The sequence below is a fragment of the Typopeltis vanoorti genome, chromosome 4 (genome assembly GCF_054136105.1).
Source record: "Typopeltis vanoorti isolate ZY-2024b chromosome 4, IOZ_Tvanoo_1.0, whole genome shotgun sequence".
In the NCBI taxonomy this organism is placed as follows: domain Eukaryota; kingdom Metazoa; phylum Arthropoda; class Arachnida; order Uropygi; family Thelyphonidae; genus Typopeltis; species Typopeltis vanoorti.
Genome location: NC_143552.1, coordinates 92,184,860 through 92,202,819, shown reverse-complemented (window position 1 = coordinate 92,202,819; position 17,960 = coordinate 92,184,860). Strand labels below are relative to the sequence as shown.

Genomic DNA, 17,960 nt, shown 5'->3' with positions numbered 1-17,960 from the left:
TTCTTATTTAACTCATAAGCTGATGGTAAATATATGGAACATGCTGCAATAAGAAATCCCACAGATAGGGAAATCGTTTCTGCTTCCACAGGAGAATTAAGCTGGACGAGATGAAATGGAGTATGATTGCCCACTATGGTAGCTACTCTACTATGAACAGGACCATCTCCAATTCTGTTCTTATGAACAATAGTGAAATTCCAAAAGGCAGTTCACTATTGTGAACTGCCTTTTGGAATTTCACCAGAATATTCATATCATCAATATTCTGGTGAAACTATTGATAATTCCAATGTAAAAATTTCCCTATTGTTTTGGTTTTATAAACTTGTCTGATTTTTGAGAGGTTGAAGGCTTACCTATGTCAGGTTTATATATATCAATTCATTTTGGAAAATATGGATGTCCAGTGTCCATCTCTTCCTCTGGGAAAATGTTGAATACATCATCTGGCATGGCAGAATCATTTGGTAAGTTTAATTTACTTTCAGTAGATACTAAAGTATCTCTTTTTTCTGTAGGTTATCTTTTAGTGATATTCCTGAAGGAGCTCTAAAAATGGTTCCACTTGTCAATACCATTATGACAAGGATGAGACCATAGATCATCCAAGTTATGCACTCTCCACAGAAAAGCACTCATGATCATAAAGTTAAGGTGTGGTGAAATTATCAAATGGTGGAAGAGACATATGAGTTTGAGTTGTTGTTGACACTATCTTAACTTCCACCTTCTCGGTGTAAGAGGATTTCAGGACAGGTGTGGTGTTTGCTAAAAACAAACTTTTTGCATAAAATAAGTTTAGTTTAATCCTTTATCCAAGTGTGAACAAACAAAGTTTGCACCTGAAAGTATCTTCAGGACTGGGGTAAGGTAGTATGTGTTGTACTACCTTACCCCAGTCCTGAAGATACTTTCAGGCACAAGCTTTGTTTGCTCACACTTGGATAAAGGATTAAACTAAACTTATTATAGTCTAACTAAGTGAAAAATAAACTCTCAACAAACTTTTTGCATCCTGATACAAGACATTTTGTTCTTTTTTAATCTTTTGAATTTCTTTTTCATCCTTCCACCAGTGCAATGAATGAAAGTAGGCTAGATGATCTGTTTGACAGTTGACACATTTCACTTTCTTGCAGAGTAAGATATTCTTTGCTGCCATATTGGGCACATGTAGTAGAGCTACAACAGTCAGCTTTGGCATGCCCTTATTTCTGACAATGAAAGCATTTCAAGTTATTAGATACTCTGTTGAGACATGGCAGGTGAGATACTATGCATTTATAGATGTTGGAGGTTTAGGTATATCAAAAGTGAGAATGATATTTCTGGTTGGAACATCTAATCAAATGGAACATCTAGATGATCTGTTTGACAGTTGACACATTTCACTTTCTTGCAGAGTAAGATATTCTTTGCTGCCATATTGGGCACATGTAGTAGAGCTACAACAGTCAGCTTTGGCATGCCCTTATTTCTGACAATGAAAGCATTTCAAGTTATTAGATACTCTGTTGAGACATGGCAGGTGAGATACTATGCATTTATAGATGTTGGAGGTTTAGGTATATCAAAAGTGAGAATGATATTTCTGGTTGGAACAAGGTAACCATCCCTATATACAGGGCTCGCCAGATTAGATCGTGCCCTGAGGCAAATAATTTAATATCATCCCTGACGGTTATAAGACAAAAATATAAGAAAATCTCCAATTGCTATTTTGTTTTTACTACAAGAAAAACATTAATGCAAAACGATTACATACTAATATTAATTAAATATTTGCTCTACGGGGATATCGCACAATAAAACTGCTTATAAGATCTTAAGTCTGCCTCTATCGATATAGTTGCTAGACAAATCAATCTTTCTTGGGTCATTAATCCATTTAAGCTTGGAAAAACTTCTTTCTGTACTTGCTACACTAAAAGGAATTGTTAGCTTAGAGACGGCACCTACAGCAATATGGCTGAACGAGTGCTCTTGCACCGTGAAGCAGGCTGCCTCTATGCTAGACCCTGTCGACAGTACTGTCTACATATCAGAATGTGCCTTATACCTGTTCACCTCTTCATCTTCAATCTCTGAACATATTTTTTCATCTGGAACATCAAAGAGATAGCATTCTGGTATCACTCTAATAAAATTGTTTAGTGCTTTATGAGGAGTTACTGTAATTGTTATTTCACCCATTGATGTTCCTTAAGTAGTTTTTCCTGAGTGTTGCTAACATGCTGTTTCAACAAGGATATCATGTAGAACAATGTTTCTTAACTGTGTTTGGAGATCATGCTAATCCTTTTAAACCCATTTTGAATAAAGAAGGATAACATTTTTTATTGGCTTTTCACATGTTGCATGGATGATGAGAAACACTGGTACATTTATACTGGTGTCACATCTTTTGTTTCTTATTTCTGTTATCAAACAATGTATTTTCAGTATCAGTACTTGATTGGGACCTTTTGAATGCCCATAAAATTGAGGATGAAGAATTCATGTACAAGGGATTTTTGTTCAGTGCCAGAGTTCCCCACCCACAGGCATCTACTATCTACAAGCAATAAATGTGCTCAAAAGCAAATGCTATACCAGTACTATAGCAAGCCTTAAGCCCCATTCCTGGATAGGGAACAACGCTCAAGGCTTGCTCTGGTGCTGGAACACCACTGATCTTTTGCAGGCAAGCTCAACAGCTGATTGATCATGGAGGGTCATCCAAGTCTGCACATCCTGTTGAAGCAAAGGCTAAAGTAGTGCAAGAGTACCAGGATCTCTCTTTCTGGTGGTGGTCTAGAAGACAGGATAGCAAAAAAGACTTAGGAGAAGTAGAGCAAAGAATAGGGTAAGAAAAGGAAAGAATGCAAAGGGGCTAGTATAGTACTATCAAAGGGAGATGCCCTCCATCATGAACAGGTGTCCTATGGGGAGGGGTATCACAAGCAACATCATGAGCCATTATTATGAAATAGCTTGTTTTTTTTTATTGGATTTACATAAGCTTGATTAAATAAGAAAATTGCACACACACGTGTATATATATCATTTTGTGTGTATGTGTATATACTGTAAAATACACGCACACACACGGGCTACTTAAACTATAATGAATGGCAATACTACCTGTCTTTCAACAATGCCTTTCAGAAGATCCTCCCATCTACGATTTATATCTGCAAGAGGTTCTCTTATTGCAGTAGCCTGATCTGGCTGAGTACGTTCCATGAGCTCTTGAGCTTGTCTATTTAAAGATTCCACTTCGACCATATGGGGATCAACTTCCAACTTAAAATCCTTAAATAAAAACATATAAAGCAAATAATTAAAACAGTAAAATTATCCGTTCCTACTCATTTTTGAAGTCCTTAATAATTTTCTATTTAATTTAAAGAAAATGATATGAAACACACACACACACACACACACACACACACACACACACACACACACACACACACACACACACACACACACACACACGATATTGGGTTTAATGGTGCAAGGACATCTATGGTAATGTTGCACATTCTTAAAATTATAATAAGTAAGTAAAATGACATAAAATTCGAGTAAAAAAAAATACATAAAAGATGGGTATAAAACAGATGTAAAAAGAAGTATAAAAAGGTATAAAATTCATAAAACATAAATAAAAACAGGTTTTTAAAGCTCAAAAGGAGCATAGCTACAATAAGTTAAACTAATAAGTATATAATTTATATGGGATGGTAAATGGTAATGTTCTGTAAAAATTTCAAATCCAAGGAGATGGTCAATGAGTCTGATAAATTTGCGTGAATGTATAGCGCTCAGACAGAGCATAAAAATGGCTAAAACAATGAAGGAACTCAGTGGAATTAAGGAAGTGGGTTAAAATATGAGTGATGGATAGTCCTGCATCAGAAAACTCATACATAGACATGTCATCACCTCTCACTAGGAAGGAGTACATTTGACTATAACCAATGCAGAGACAAGCAAGAAGTTCTCTTCGAACCTTGTGCAGGATACACTACCATAATTTAATTTCAGGCTTAATTGGTTAGAGCTTATTATTACTCTCTCTCTCTCATCATAGATAGCCAAGGAGATGGTCAATGAGTCTGATAAATTTGCCTGAGTGTATAGCGCTCAGACAGAGCATAAAAATGGCTAAAACTGGAATAAAAATTTATGTCTGATAATCTGCCAGTAATCTGTGTGTGTGATACAAGTAGATGGTGGATTAAAGATACCAAGAAATTATATACTTGGTTTAATCCAGGCACAAACTTTGTTTTGCTTATACTTGGAAAAGGATTAAACTAAGTATATAATTTCTTGGTATCTTTAATCCACCATCTACTTGTATCACACACACACAGATTACTGGCAGATTATCAGACATAAATTTTTATTCCAGTTTTAGCCATTTTTATGCTCTGTCTGAGCGCTATACACTCAGGCAAATTTATCAGACTCATTGACCATCTCCTTGGCTATCTATGATGAGAGAGAGAGAGAGAGAGAGAGAGAGAGAGAGAGAGAGAGAGAGAGAGAGTAATAATAAGCTCTAACCAATTAAGCCTGAAATTAAATTATGGTAGTGTATCCTGCACAAGGTTCGAAGAGAACTTCTTGCTTGTCTCTGTCTATATCTAATACTGACTACAAGATATTTTTCCACATTATCAATAACAGGCTCAAAGTGGAAATGAAATATATAATTAAAAGCACACAGGTGTATGGAGTACCAAAGTTGAGCAGTAGAATTTAATCTATTTCTGCTACATAATCTAATCCGCTTAGTTAACATGAAAAAGCAGTTGATGGCAGTGCTATCATTTGACCTTACTCAAGCATTCGATAATGTCTGGCATCGTTTTCTATTCCACATCCTCCAGCAAATTGATTTAAGTAAAAAAACTGCTATCTGTTATCAAAGGAGCCTATGCCAATTCAACCACTCACCTCCTAGTTAATGGGTTCCTGTCAGACCCAGCAAAAATTCAAAAAGGAGTCAAGCAAGGTTGCCCTCTCAGTTTACTGTATCACACACACAGTGATAATTCGGCTAACGAATTATCTTCGTTAGCCGAAATCTTTGTTAGCCGAAACGTGATTCCCATAGGTTTCTATAGAAAATCATTAATTCGTTCTGGATGCTTCCTACTATTTAAAGATAAGTTTTACAAAATAGTAAAAAGCACACTATAAAAGGGCAAAAACTCACCAAAGGCTGAGATGAATAGCTATCCAATTAGATGAAGGAGAATGGAAAGTAGAATGAAAAATTCAAGGTAAGTCTCCTCTTCTTCAGTAGCTGGCCTCTGTCTCTTTGCTAAAGGAGAAGTCAAAAATCTGTCCAAAGTTGATTGAACTTCTCTTTTTTTCAGAATGTTTTTAAAGTGATTCAGACACTTGTCTTCAACCAAGGCACAAAGTCTGTTCATTTCAGCTTTGTTGGGATGCCACTTTGTAGCCAAAGACTGAAACTCTTCCCAGTAGTGCAGCATTTTTTTAATGTCACCTGTTGGCATTCTTCCCTTTTTTATTGCTGTCCTCCTCCTCTGATGAGCACTCTTTATCTTCCTTGTCTCTTTCCTGATTCAGTTGCTTTTTCAACTCTTCAAGATCTTCTGTTGTCAGATCTTTTGAGTGTTCTTCAGATGGAAAAGATAAGTTCCTGGAATGGCCCCGACCGTTCATGTTTGCTGATTTATGTTAACATGCGCATCCACTAAAACATTCGTTAGCCAAATCCATATTCATTAGCCGAGTCCGAAAATCAGCAAAAAAAACTTTGTTAGCCGAAAAATTCATTAGCAGGGTCACTCGTTAGCTGAGGTATCACTGTATTAGCATATGTTGATGATGTAGTCAGAACTCTGAAGGATAATGATTCCATATATATATTTTTTGGTATTTTGAAAAAATTCAGCAAAAGCAGCGGATTAATTATTAATGCAGACAAGACAAAATCTGAGATTGTTCCTGAATACTACAACAATCTATGCTTAACTCTATGACTGCTAAAACACTCTGGAAATGACATTCTTTCCATTAAAAAAAGTGAAATTTGGTATAAAGAAATATTTTCTCTCTTTCGCCACAAACTTCCACAGTTGGGTACTGACAACAATATTTTGTTTCATAACTTGAAGTTCAAAGTGTACCCTAACAGGAAGGATCTTGTTTGGAGAACTGCATATGGCTGCCTTCCAGTCAATGCCATCAAATGGAGGTACTTTAACATCGGAGATCCAATCTGTGACATCTGTAACCAATTAGAAACAGTGGAACACACACATTCTACAGTTGCCCTCTTGCTCAGTGTATTTGGAACAGATTATGTAATGTGTTGGGCATTCCACTATTTACAACAGAACAGGTTATTTTTTTACAATACCCATCACCTGTCAGTGATGGGAAGAGAATTTCGATTTTTATAATTAATGAATTAAAATACCATTTATGGAAAGTTAGAAAAAAACATGGATTTGAAAACCAGCAATATGACATCCAAATGCTTTATAATATTGTATTGCAGAAATTTTATTGTCCAGTCAGACGTTTTTGTATTTAGAAAGAAGCATTCTAGTGTTGTGACCTATTCTTCTTATTCTATTCTATTAACCTCCTTATACTTTATATCCCACCGGCTGCGCCATTCATGTTGTGTCCCAATTTAATTCTTATTCTATCTAGTAATTCCCTCTTATCTATGTTCTTCTATTATCTACGCACGAGATATCACCAAAAAATTTACTAATACTTAAGTTATTTCTCCCCTTAGTACCCCTAATATTTGTATTTATACTGCGCCTTTTGGGATATTTAGTTTAAGATATTATATACAAAAACAAGGAGAAAGAACTCAAATATGTCTGAAAGTGTAACTATGTTGCAGTCGTGACACTTTATCTTGTTTCTTAACATTAATTTCCCGCGTGATTAGGTTCGTATTTTTCAAGTGGTGAATTGGACAGCAATTTCAGACAACTCTTTTATCATTGAACAAAGGTTTATTAAATTACTTAACATGGTACAATACAATTTTTATGATTACTCAATTTAATGTTAAACTAAATACTTACAAACTTACATTAGCTTATTACAAGTAATTAGGCTATGATACTATAATGAGTATTACGATCATGCCGCCATAACTATTCAACACATAAATTCACTTGACATGGACAAATAAGATTAATTCACACTATTTAACTATTCAAACTTAAGTGGATCAACTAAACCTTTTTTCTGCACTAACACACAACTATGACATTTTAACTTTCCAATACATTACAATAGACATGCAAAATTCTCAGGACACTTAATTTTTCACATAACATTAACACTAGCCAGCTTACTTTTTTATATATTCTGTCAGATACTAAAGTCCTAGTATAAATTTTCCTTGGTCACTTCAACAGTTCCGTATTAGAATAATGATACTTATCACAGACAAATTTTAGTTAACATTAGATATATTTTACAGTACCTTTCTTTCTTGGGATTTTCATATGGACCTTTACCTTCTTCTGATTGAACTATCTTGATATAACCTCACCGATAATCTGCTTCTCCTACGTTCATTTTGGAATTGATCTAGGCTTATGCTGGCTTAACCTTTCGTAACTCCGAACACTTTGAATCATCTATATATCGGCTGTGCAACTCGCCACGTGGACATCGATTTCTTTACTTCTTTCCCCTTCTTGTAGTTGTCACTGAAGTTGAAACACAAAGAATATGAGTTCTTTTCCTCGACTATATGGCATTCTTCGCTTCTCACATAGGAAATACGGAATCGAAATTATGCACACTTTCGTTTCCGTGTTGTGACATGGAGATATAACTCCAATCTTGCCACTCAGGAAAACACCGTGAAATCCCTACGAAAGAGCACGCGAAGGGCTCTCCTGGAACAGAATCCAAACCAAAACCAAAAAAGCCTCGTGGGGGGGGGGGGGGGTTTCCAACTCTTTTATACCTGTTCTCCTAACGGCACCTTTTCTAACTTCTTTTCTCTGTCCCCTACTTGTTTTTACTTCACCGACCAATTAGGGTGGCGTTTTTCTACCAAACGTCATTTAATCGGCAAGCCCGTAACGATGTCTCAATCTGGGAATCGGCCCTGAGTGATAGTCTGTTGTTTTCCTTTGCTAGCCTCTAATTTAATCCCCTTTCCAAAATTTTTCTATGAATTAACTTAATAACTTAATCTCTAGCCTCTCACATTCCATCTCTTATGACTAATCCTTTTCTGTCTTATTTAACTTTTCTCATTTAAATCATATCACAATATTAATATATTCTTTCTTTTGTTAGTTAGTTTAACAAAACTTGTATTTTTTTATATATTTTATTGGATGCAAGAATCTTTCTTTTTCTTTTAATTAATTCAACTATTATCTTTTATGCAGGGATTTTAATTTATTTTATGTTTTCTTCCTGTTACACCATGATAGCTGAGAATTCTATATTCTCAAGATATCAGGGTGTAACACTAGGAGATATCAAATTTATCACCAGATGGTGTAGACCACCACCATTATGTAATATTCACCAGGGGTAGATAAAATTGTGTCTATTCTTGCTATGAGAGGTTTTTTAAGTAGCTCCATCCTCTTAATTCAATGTAGTCTTATGGACAATTGCAGGAATGACTGGAGAGCAGTCCCAGGCAGAGAAGGCTAACTCAAGGCGGTTAACCCAGATGGGGCTAACCACCTGGGTATCAGTCATCTTTGCGCTTTATTTTCAATTGGTCTTTTGGTTGTTCATCTATATGAGATTGGTGAAAAAGGAAAACTGATAGCCTTTGGCTATATGATGATATAAAAGAGCTGAGGCCTTTTCTCTCTCTCTCATGCTATCTATCTGTCTTTTTTTTCTCCTAATACTATTATCCTCTCTTGCACCCCCATACTAACTACTGTAGGCTTATGATGAGCAACCCTTTACTTTTTCACCTCAATAAAGGTCGAAACCAGTCTGGGTAGTGACCCTTCCCATAATGCATAGCATCACGCATGTCCATAAGGATATCTGCTTTGCATTATGGGATACTAAGGCAAGTGATGTGAAGTCATTAGCTTCTATATATGAGTTGCCCTAGTCCTGAATTATATTTCAGGCGAAAACTTTGTTTGCTTGCACTTGGAAAAAAATTAAACTAAGTATATAATTTCCTGGTATCTTAATTTATAGTATAACCAAGTGGAAAAACTTCCAAGTAGATGGTAGATGATTGAGAAATGAGCTGATCTAGCAGCAGTATCTTCATCCTTGTTTCCCTTAATGCCAACATGGCTTGGAATCCTTCAAGGTGTAGCTTCCATAACAGAAAGGGGAAGTTGGATTCCAGAGACCACTGGATGTTTCTGGAGTGCTAGATTTCTTATTGAATGAAGAGAACTTTGTGAAATTGAACATATTAGGCACTAAAGTACAATCTCATGTACTTTAGTGCAAGATCAATCCTATATAGTTCAGCTATAAAGTTGTAAATTTTCACAAAACACACTCTAGTGTTTTGTACAAATATAATGTTGTGTGTAAAGAGGGCAGAAGATTCCACTAGGGCCTTTTGTATCTCTGTAGAGAGGAACAAATTCAGAGTATTCAGTTCTGTTGGCTTTGAAGAGCTGCTGATAGATGACAGGAGAGGTGGAAAATTTCAGTAGCCTGCTAAAAGAAAAGGTACATGCTGGAAAGTATGATTTCCATGGTGAAAGTATGTTTGGTGATGTTTGATATGTTCTCCAATGCAATCTCTAGAACTTGTAGGAGAGCTTTTATCTGCAAATAAAAGGATTTTATGGCAACCAAGTGTTGTAAAGATTCTCCCATTGGGTATGAAAAAAAAAGTTGTTATCTGGGATGGTCTAGTAAGGATTTTATTTTTGTTGTGTATAACAGAGACAGCTGTTGTCATCAAAGCAATAAAGGTGGATCATTAGTCTCTCAAAGTACAGACTAGGAGTTGATGACAAGAAAAATGCTCCAGTTGCAATTCTCGTGGATTAAATGTGAATAGGCTCCAACCACAGCAATGTACTATCCCTAGCAGAGGTACAAACTTAAGACCTATAGTGAAGTTTTGTTCTTATCAATGCTCTGTACAAATGAAGCAAAAACATCTGTCAGCACCCTAACAGGTGAAAGATAGGGTGTGTAGACTGATCATTGCTTCATGGTATGTCTTGTAACTGACGTATGTGAGGGAGGAAATTGAGTTGCCTGTTAGTCCAAAGATATTAATATATTTATAATGGTATTGATGAGAACACAGACTTATAAGAAAATAATTACTATTTATTAATTTATTTGCTGATATTTAGCTTGTATTATATCCAGCATCTTCAGAGCACAAAAACAGTTTGTCACAGTACACGAAACAACAACAATCTGATATAACAAGGGGACTAGTTTAAACAATTGCAATGGACAACACAAAGACTAAAGTCCTAATTAGGTACCATCTCCGTTAAAAAAAATATATATATTAAAAAAACGAGAGAGAAAGCAGGTATTAATTAGATCTTAAGATAACTGTCTCCCAAATTTTTGGTAAATTTATACAACCATACTTGTTTTGGTTTGGAGTATGTTTCAAGGCTTCTGTTGATTCCAAAAACAATCTCTCTGACTTATTGCTTCTATGTAGAACTTGTTTTTTTTCTAATTGATCCTGTGTGCAGGGGTATCTAAGACATGGTCTGCTAGACCTGACTTGCCATAACAACAGTGCCAGATGTATTTTGTATATTCACTGAGGTGGATGTCCACAGTTCTTCCTGTCTGACCATAGTAAGCTCAATTACACGAACAGGGCACTTCATAGACTCCTGGATGTGATAAAGAAGAGTTTCTGTCCTTGGGTAAATGGATGAGAGTTGTCAATTTGACATAAGGTTTAAATAAGGTGCATAGCTGATGTTTATTAAGAACTCTAGATATTTTTTTCAGATGTGCCTTGAATGTATGGGATGGTGACAGTTTTGCTGTAGTCATCTATGGTAGATAGACAGTGGGAGGATTTCTGGGAGCATTTTTTTTTCTATCCTGTAAGGATTATAGCCATTAGCTTAGAAGGTGTGATGTAAGTACGTTCAGCAGTGAGAGCATTGTCATTGGAAAAAATCACTCTACAACAATAATCACCCACCAACAATACAATACTGATCTCGCTCACTTACATCACACCTTCTTAGCCAATGGCTATGATTCCAATAGGATAGAAAAAATACTAAATGTTCCCCAGAAATACCCCCCTCCACCTCCACTGTCTACCACAGAAGACTACAGCAAAACTGTAGTCTCAGTATAAAAGAGTTTATAATATGATGTTGCTACTGTTTTGGTATATTGCCTCTTCTTCTCCTGATAATTGAAGCATTGCTCTATTTTTATTCTTTAGATCTCCTTCTCATCATTCCACCTTTGGCATGCTCAGGAATATGATATGGTCTCCCTCACAGTTCATCACAGAGCATCAGGGTGCTTCGCTCTTAGTCTTCATTCTCATGATATTTACTGCCACATCAGGCACGGATGTCAAAGTCGTGACAGGCAGTTTGCAAATGACAATATTTCTGGTCATTTAAAGCATCATAAGGGGTTTAGGATAAAGTCTTACTGGACAGTTCAGATATCCTGCTTTGACAGATGTTAATTGTTTTGGTTTGTTAGATGGTGTTTCGGATGGGAACCAAATGCCTGTCTGTACAAATCAGGATTCCTCTTATAGGTTGCAAAAAAAATTGCAATTGTTATATATTTTTAATATTATTTGAAAATCCTGCTATAAAAATCCAACATGGAAGTTTTCAAGCTACTCCAAGCCTTTAATAAGTGAGACAGGGACTCACAACAAGTAATGAAATTCATCCACCTGAATGTATTCCCATGTTATGATTTGAAAACCCTCAGCCTGTTGTTCAGAGAACAAGTATGTTAACAACTCAGACAAACAAATCAACTAGCTGGGTAGGTAAGGAGGCATTACAGAATTGTTCTCAATATAAAAGTTTACTGCATCATTCAGAAGAGTCAGCTTGCAAAACAGATAAAGAAAAATTACATTTAGGATAGAGAAAAACTTAATTCATAAGAGAAAGAAAAAGAGTTCAATACACATAATGAAATATGATTATTTGAAATAGTAATTTCCTTGACTTGAAATGCCATTAATGCTGTTCATAATTTTCACAATATGTCCAGTTTTACAACTTTTATCATCGCAAAGTAGTATGTTAAGGTTACCTGTGCTGTAGCTTTCTCTATCTGCATGTGCATTGCTACTTTTTTCTTGCATAGGGGCAAGATTTGTGTGTGTGTGTGTGTGTGTGTGTGTGTGTGTGTGTGTGTGTGTTAAGTTTAAATTATATAAATATTGCAAGTTTTGAGTTGTTACAGCTAATTGATAGTTGATTTCATTTTTGATTAAAATCTGATTAAAATTTGTTAGTGGTGATATTTAATAGCCTGCCTTATTTTTCTGTCATTTTTCATCTACTAGATTGTTTTGAATATCCCATCATCTCCTCTGTGTCTTCAAACAATAGGGAATCCAAATTATTTCTCTAGTATGCAGCAACAAAATCACTGATATGGTATCCTAAAATCAAATTTTTTGAAAGTCTTAGTTCTTAACTCTTTTTCTACCAATTTAATTTTCTAAATTTTCGGGAACTGACCACACATTGCAGTGAATAAGTGTGCCAGTCCTGGCTCCATAGCTGAAAATCCTGGCTCCACAGCTATATAGTACAAAATAGTGGCACTGGTAGTGAATATGTTCACAAATCATACTGAAAGTTTAATATATCTTGTATAATTTTATACCTCTTACATCTTTATATATTTTGAGAAAACACTATCTTTAAAATATTGCATAATTTCTAAAGAAGTATAATCTACACCTGAGAGACCATAATTATAAATATGTTGCTAACCTTAAGCTGATTTATTTGTGATTTCACAGCATCAATATCACCAGAAACAGGTCCAAGTTCAGAAAATTTTTCTTCTGCACTGTCCAGGAATTCTAACAAATTCTGAAAATAAAAATAAAAAAAAGAAAATAATAATAATAATAATAGTAAATTGCAACTATAAGCGATGCTAAAAGTAGTTAAATTAATTTCAAAATATAACTTTCTGTAAATAATACTGAAACCAAAACGAATAGGAGAAGGGCAGTTCATTTGAAGCAGTTTGGTGTGAGATTAAGACTAGTAAGATGAAATATACAATTGGATGTTGCTATAGGCCAGGGAGTTCTGGAGATGATCTGGAAGATATGCATTGGCAAATTAATATGAGTACAGGTCAAGTGATTATTATTGGGGACTTCAACTATGGAGATAGAGACTGGAAGGAAGAAACATCACATGGCAGAAACGAAACAGAATTTATACACCAGCTCAGATATAATTACTTAACGCAGCATGTAATGGAGGGAACTAGGGGTGGGAGAGTCTTCAACTGGTCATAGGATCAGAAGAGTTATCCATAACCAAGGTGGCAACATTGCCTCAATTGGTGAAAGTGACCATGTGGTCTTGACTGAGGAGATTGTAAAGCATGAGGAATATTCTATCAAGAAAGGGTATTTGTGGAACTTCAAAGTAGGTGATTGTGATATGTTTAGAGAAAAGATTAAATCTGTGCCATAGCATAAAACGCTACTAACATGCTGATAAGGATGTTAGTAGTGCATGGGATATACATAAGGGGTCTTCTAGAGGAAGCAGTATTAAATTGTGTACCTTGGTAAGCTGGGTTAATTGGGTAGGAGTTAGATGGATGAGTAATATCATTAAACATGAGATGCAGAAGAAGAAAATGCTGTGCAGATATATAAAAAGAAAGGTGACCATCAAACTCATGAACAGTAGAAAGCTCAGGTAAGAAAGGTGACAAGCATGGCAAGGAAGGCAAAATCAGATTATGAGAACAATTTAGCTGAGTAGGTCAAAGGAAATCCCAAAGAGTTCTTTCATGCTGTGGCAGTAAGAGGAAGAATGACTATGGAAGATAATGTTAATGAATGATGATGGTCACGAGAAGACAGAAGTGGATAAATTAGTGTATTACTGAACCTTACAAGCACATATCTTCCTAGTGAGGTTACTGCTTTAACCCATTAGTGTCTGTCACATGGTAACAGAGGTGGATGAATTGGAGGTTCTTAGGAGATTCCAGAATCTCAATGTAAATACATCTGTGGGATTAGATGGGATATCAGCTATAGATTTGTGAGAATGTGCAAGGGAACTGGCAATGCCTTTGACTAAGCTGTTTAAGTCTCGAGTCTGGTAGAGTTCCAAGGGAGTGGAAAGAGGGCCAAAATTATTCCTTTGCATAAGGGAGTTTCTAAGACTACAGTTGCAAATTATAGACCAATCAGTATCTCAGGAGCGGCAGTAAAAGTACTAGAAAAATTGGTAAAAAAAGAGAATAATTAAAGAATGGGTAGATAAAAATATGATACTGTATAAGGGTCAACATGGCTTTGTGAAGGGTTGGTCATGTCTTAGTAATTTACTAACTGTTTATAATAGAGTAACAGCTGACTTGGATAAAGGAAATGGTTACATGATGATTTTGCAAAAAGCATTTGACAGAATACTACATGGAACTCTGTTACACAAATAATAACAAAGGGGGAATGGATATGACAACACTGGTTAAGCAGATAAGAAGAAGAATGACTATGATGGCTGCTGGACAGATATCAAAAGTGGTATATGGAAGGACAGAATCAACAGAGAGTGGCAAAAACAGGTGACTAGTGGTGTGCCACAAGGTTCAGTGCTGAGACATTGCTGTTTAATTTGTACATAAATGATATACAAAATAACCTGAAAGGAAATATTCAGTTATTTGGTGATGATGCGAAATTAGGTAGAGTAATAGTTAATTAAGGGGTTGTAGAGAGCTTGCAGGACAATTTAAATAGGCTGTTAGTAAGGGCAAAAGTTAATGGGTGTTAATTTAATGTTGAGAAATGTGAAGTTATGCATTTTGGGATGATATGCATAGATTACAAGTCGTGTATCAAATTGATGGCACTGTACTCCAGGAAATAGATGAAGCTAGAGACTTAGGGGTGGTGATAGACAGAGAGTAAAGTTTAGAGGACGAATTGCTAAGGTAGCCCAAGTATTCTTATGAATACTTGGCTATTGAAGAACACATTAACACAGCAGCATAGCTGGGGGGGTAGAGAAGGGGGAAGTCCACCCCTGGTGGCACTTTTCACGTGAGACAATTTTATTTTTCGATGATTCTTTTATTTATGTTAACTTAGTAATTTTTATTACTTAATTAATAATTAGTTTTTAATAACTATACTTACAACTAAAATAAACATAAATATAGTGTTTTAATTTATTTCCCTATACATCGTTTTGACTTTTTGTAGTGTTTTTGGTGTGTATTGAGAGGGGTGGCAAAGCTCTAGCTATGCCACTGCATTAACAAGTAGAGATAAGGAACTTGTCATTCCTCTTTATAAGGCCTTGATGTGCCCACATCTGGATTACTGTGCTCAGGTCTAGTTTCATGGGTATCTTTTGGACAAGAAAGTGGTGGAGAAGATTCAGAGGTGAGTGGCCTATGGAATGTTCCCTATGAGGATAGACTGAAGGTGTGTGGATTGCAGAAGTTGGTTGATAGGAGAAAAAGAGAGAATAGGAAAGAACATTTAATTTGCTTAAAGGATTTTATAGGATAGATGCAGGGGAAACATTTCAGCACTTGGCTAGAGTGACCAGAACAAGGGATCATCCCTGGAAGTTGAATAAAGTTGTGGACAGTAGGGGTGTGAGGAGTAGTTTTTTTTGCTTGGAGAGTGGTGAATGAGTGGAATGGGTTGCCACAGTCAGTTGTGAGTACTTTGTTTGTTAATGGGTTCAAGGAGAGGCATGATAGATTGTGTGGATAGATTGGATCTCCTGCGATGTCTTCAGACTCCATGGAGGCACCTGTATAATAATAATTATTATTATTATTATTATTATTATTTATTATTATTTCTAAGAGTGAACTTCGCTTTTATTATTATTATTTTGACACCTCCAGGGAGTCCAAAGACTCATCGAGGGAGAGTGTGCCGACAGCATCGAACGATTGGCCCCCTTCCAACTACTAACCGCGCTCAAACTTACTTAACTGAGCCATTAGTAGCAGAGGCTCTACCAATCGACCAACCTTTGCCGGCAAAAATTTCCTCTAGTCGGCGACTAGATTTGAACCACCAAACCCTTTCTTCGTGCGGTCAAGCGCTGTAGAGTGCAAACGCCACTTCTACTGAGCTACACAGGCTCTCTCTATAATAATAATAATAATAATAATAATAATAATATGTATCAATATTATTTAATAACAGTAACTGTATTTCCAATATTAACTTATAGACCAGAATAAAATTTAAGCTGTAAATGTTATATAAAATTATAATGCAATTTACCTGCAAAGTGTCATGGAAGTTCATGGCCTTTTCCATAGCATCGATAAGATTTTGCTCTCTTTTAACATAAAGAGTAGTAACATTTTCCCAAACAGAATCTAAATCTTCAATGTGTTTCTTAACTTCTGGTTTGTCAGGCTCTCCACACAATTGCATTAAATCCTGTCCGGCTTGACGACAGTGATCCACCTCAGGTTTTGCCTGATCAATTTCTTGCTTGATTTCCTAAAAAAAAAATATTTAAAAGAGTAGTCACTTTTTTTCATAGATGCATGTATATTGAAAATATTTCTATACATTAGCTGAAGTTAAATATCAAAATGCACAATTCTTAGATAATTATAATGAGTCATAAACTATTGTTATTGATTTAGATAAAGAAAATGACTATATTACAATACTTCTGGATATTGCAAAGGCAGAATGGTACATGCTTTCTATTATATAAAAACTGGAGCAAATGAGAATGTGAACCTGGTGATATGGATAAGTGGATGGCTGATAGACTGACATAAAAATAGTATGCAGTGAATTTGAATTCCAGGAAAAGCTAGGTGGCTAGTGGTATACTGCAGAAATGTGTACATGGGCTGATGATTTACATTGTTCATTGATGACATGGGGAATTCTTTGGGGGGGGGGATATCTGGTTGTTTACTGATGTTAACTGGAGGGAAGAGCAATAGTTAATTCAGTGTGACTGGGTGTATCACATTGATTGAGCTGTATGATGGGAAATTTGGTCAATTGGATTTCTTGGGAATGAGGAACTAAGAGGTAAGTGACTGGTCTGTAGAATTCTCCCCATGAGAACAGACTGACGACTGTAGGTTAGAAAATTTGGTTGATATGTAGAAAAGAGGAGAGGAGAAAAAGATGATTAAGGCTAGGGGAGACTTGGTAGTGATGGTGAAGAGTGAATATAAGTTCAGAGAGCATATTACAAGAGTGAGCAGAATAGATCAAAGAATCACTTGGATTTTGAAGAACATGCTAACAAGCAGAAATATGGAAGGTATATTCTTCTCTATAAGACTTTGATATCAGCCACATCTGAACTATCATATACAGATTTTGCCATTTGCATTTCTTGGGGATGGGGAACCAAGAGGTGAGTGACTGGTCTCTGGAACTCTCTCTCTGTGAAGATAGATTGAAGATTATGGATTAAAATATTTGTTTGATATGCAGAAGAGAGGAGACTATGCCAGATTATATAAGATATTAAAGGAGTTTTATAATTTATAAGATTTATTCATAGGAAATATTTCAATACATGCAAAGGGAGAAAATAACGGGTCACCCTAAAGTTATGTAAAAGTGTAGTCAGCAAGTGTGTGAGGGGGCTAGACTTTTGCTTGGAGAATGATAAATGAGTAGAATGGATTGTCAGAGGTGGTCATGAGTGTTTTAATAGTGAATGAATTTAAGAAGTGGGCATGGCAGGTGTTGCATGAATAAAGGTTAGTGTTAGGCGTTTCATGATGAGTCT

General features: G+C 35.8%; 1 protein-coding gene across 1 annotated transcript in view; it reads right to left on the bottom strand.

Moving 5' to 3' along the window:
• LOC150107495 (uncharacterized) overlaps nt 1-17,960 on the bottom strand; it is a 1,121,546-nt gene that overhangs the window by 275,940 nt on the left and 827,646 nt on the right. Inside the window, exons 64-66 of the mRNA XM_090392112.1 lie at nt 16,469-16,693; nt 12,948-13,049; nt 3,127-3,297 (exon numbers count right to left, since the gene is read on the bottom strand). Of these exons, the coding sequence (XP_090248238.1) occupies nt 3,127-3,297; nt 12,948-13,049; nt 16,469-16,693 (498 nt within the window). The remainder of the gene's footprint in view (nt 1-3,126; nt 3,298-12,947; nt 13,050-16,468; nt 16,694-17,960) is intronic.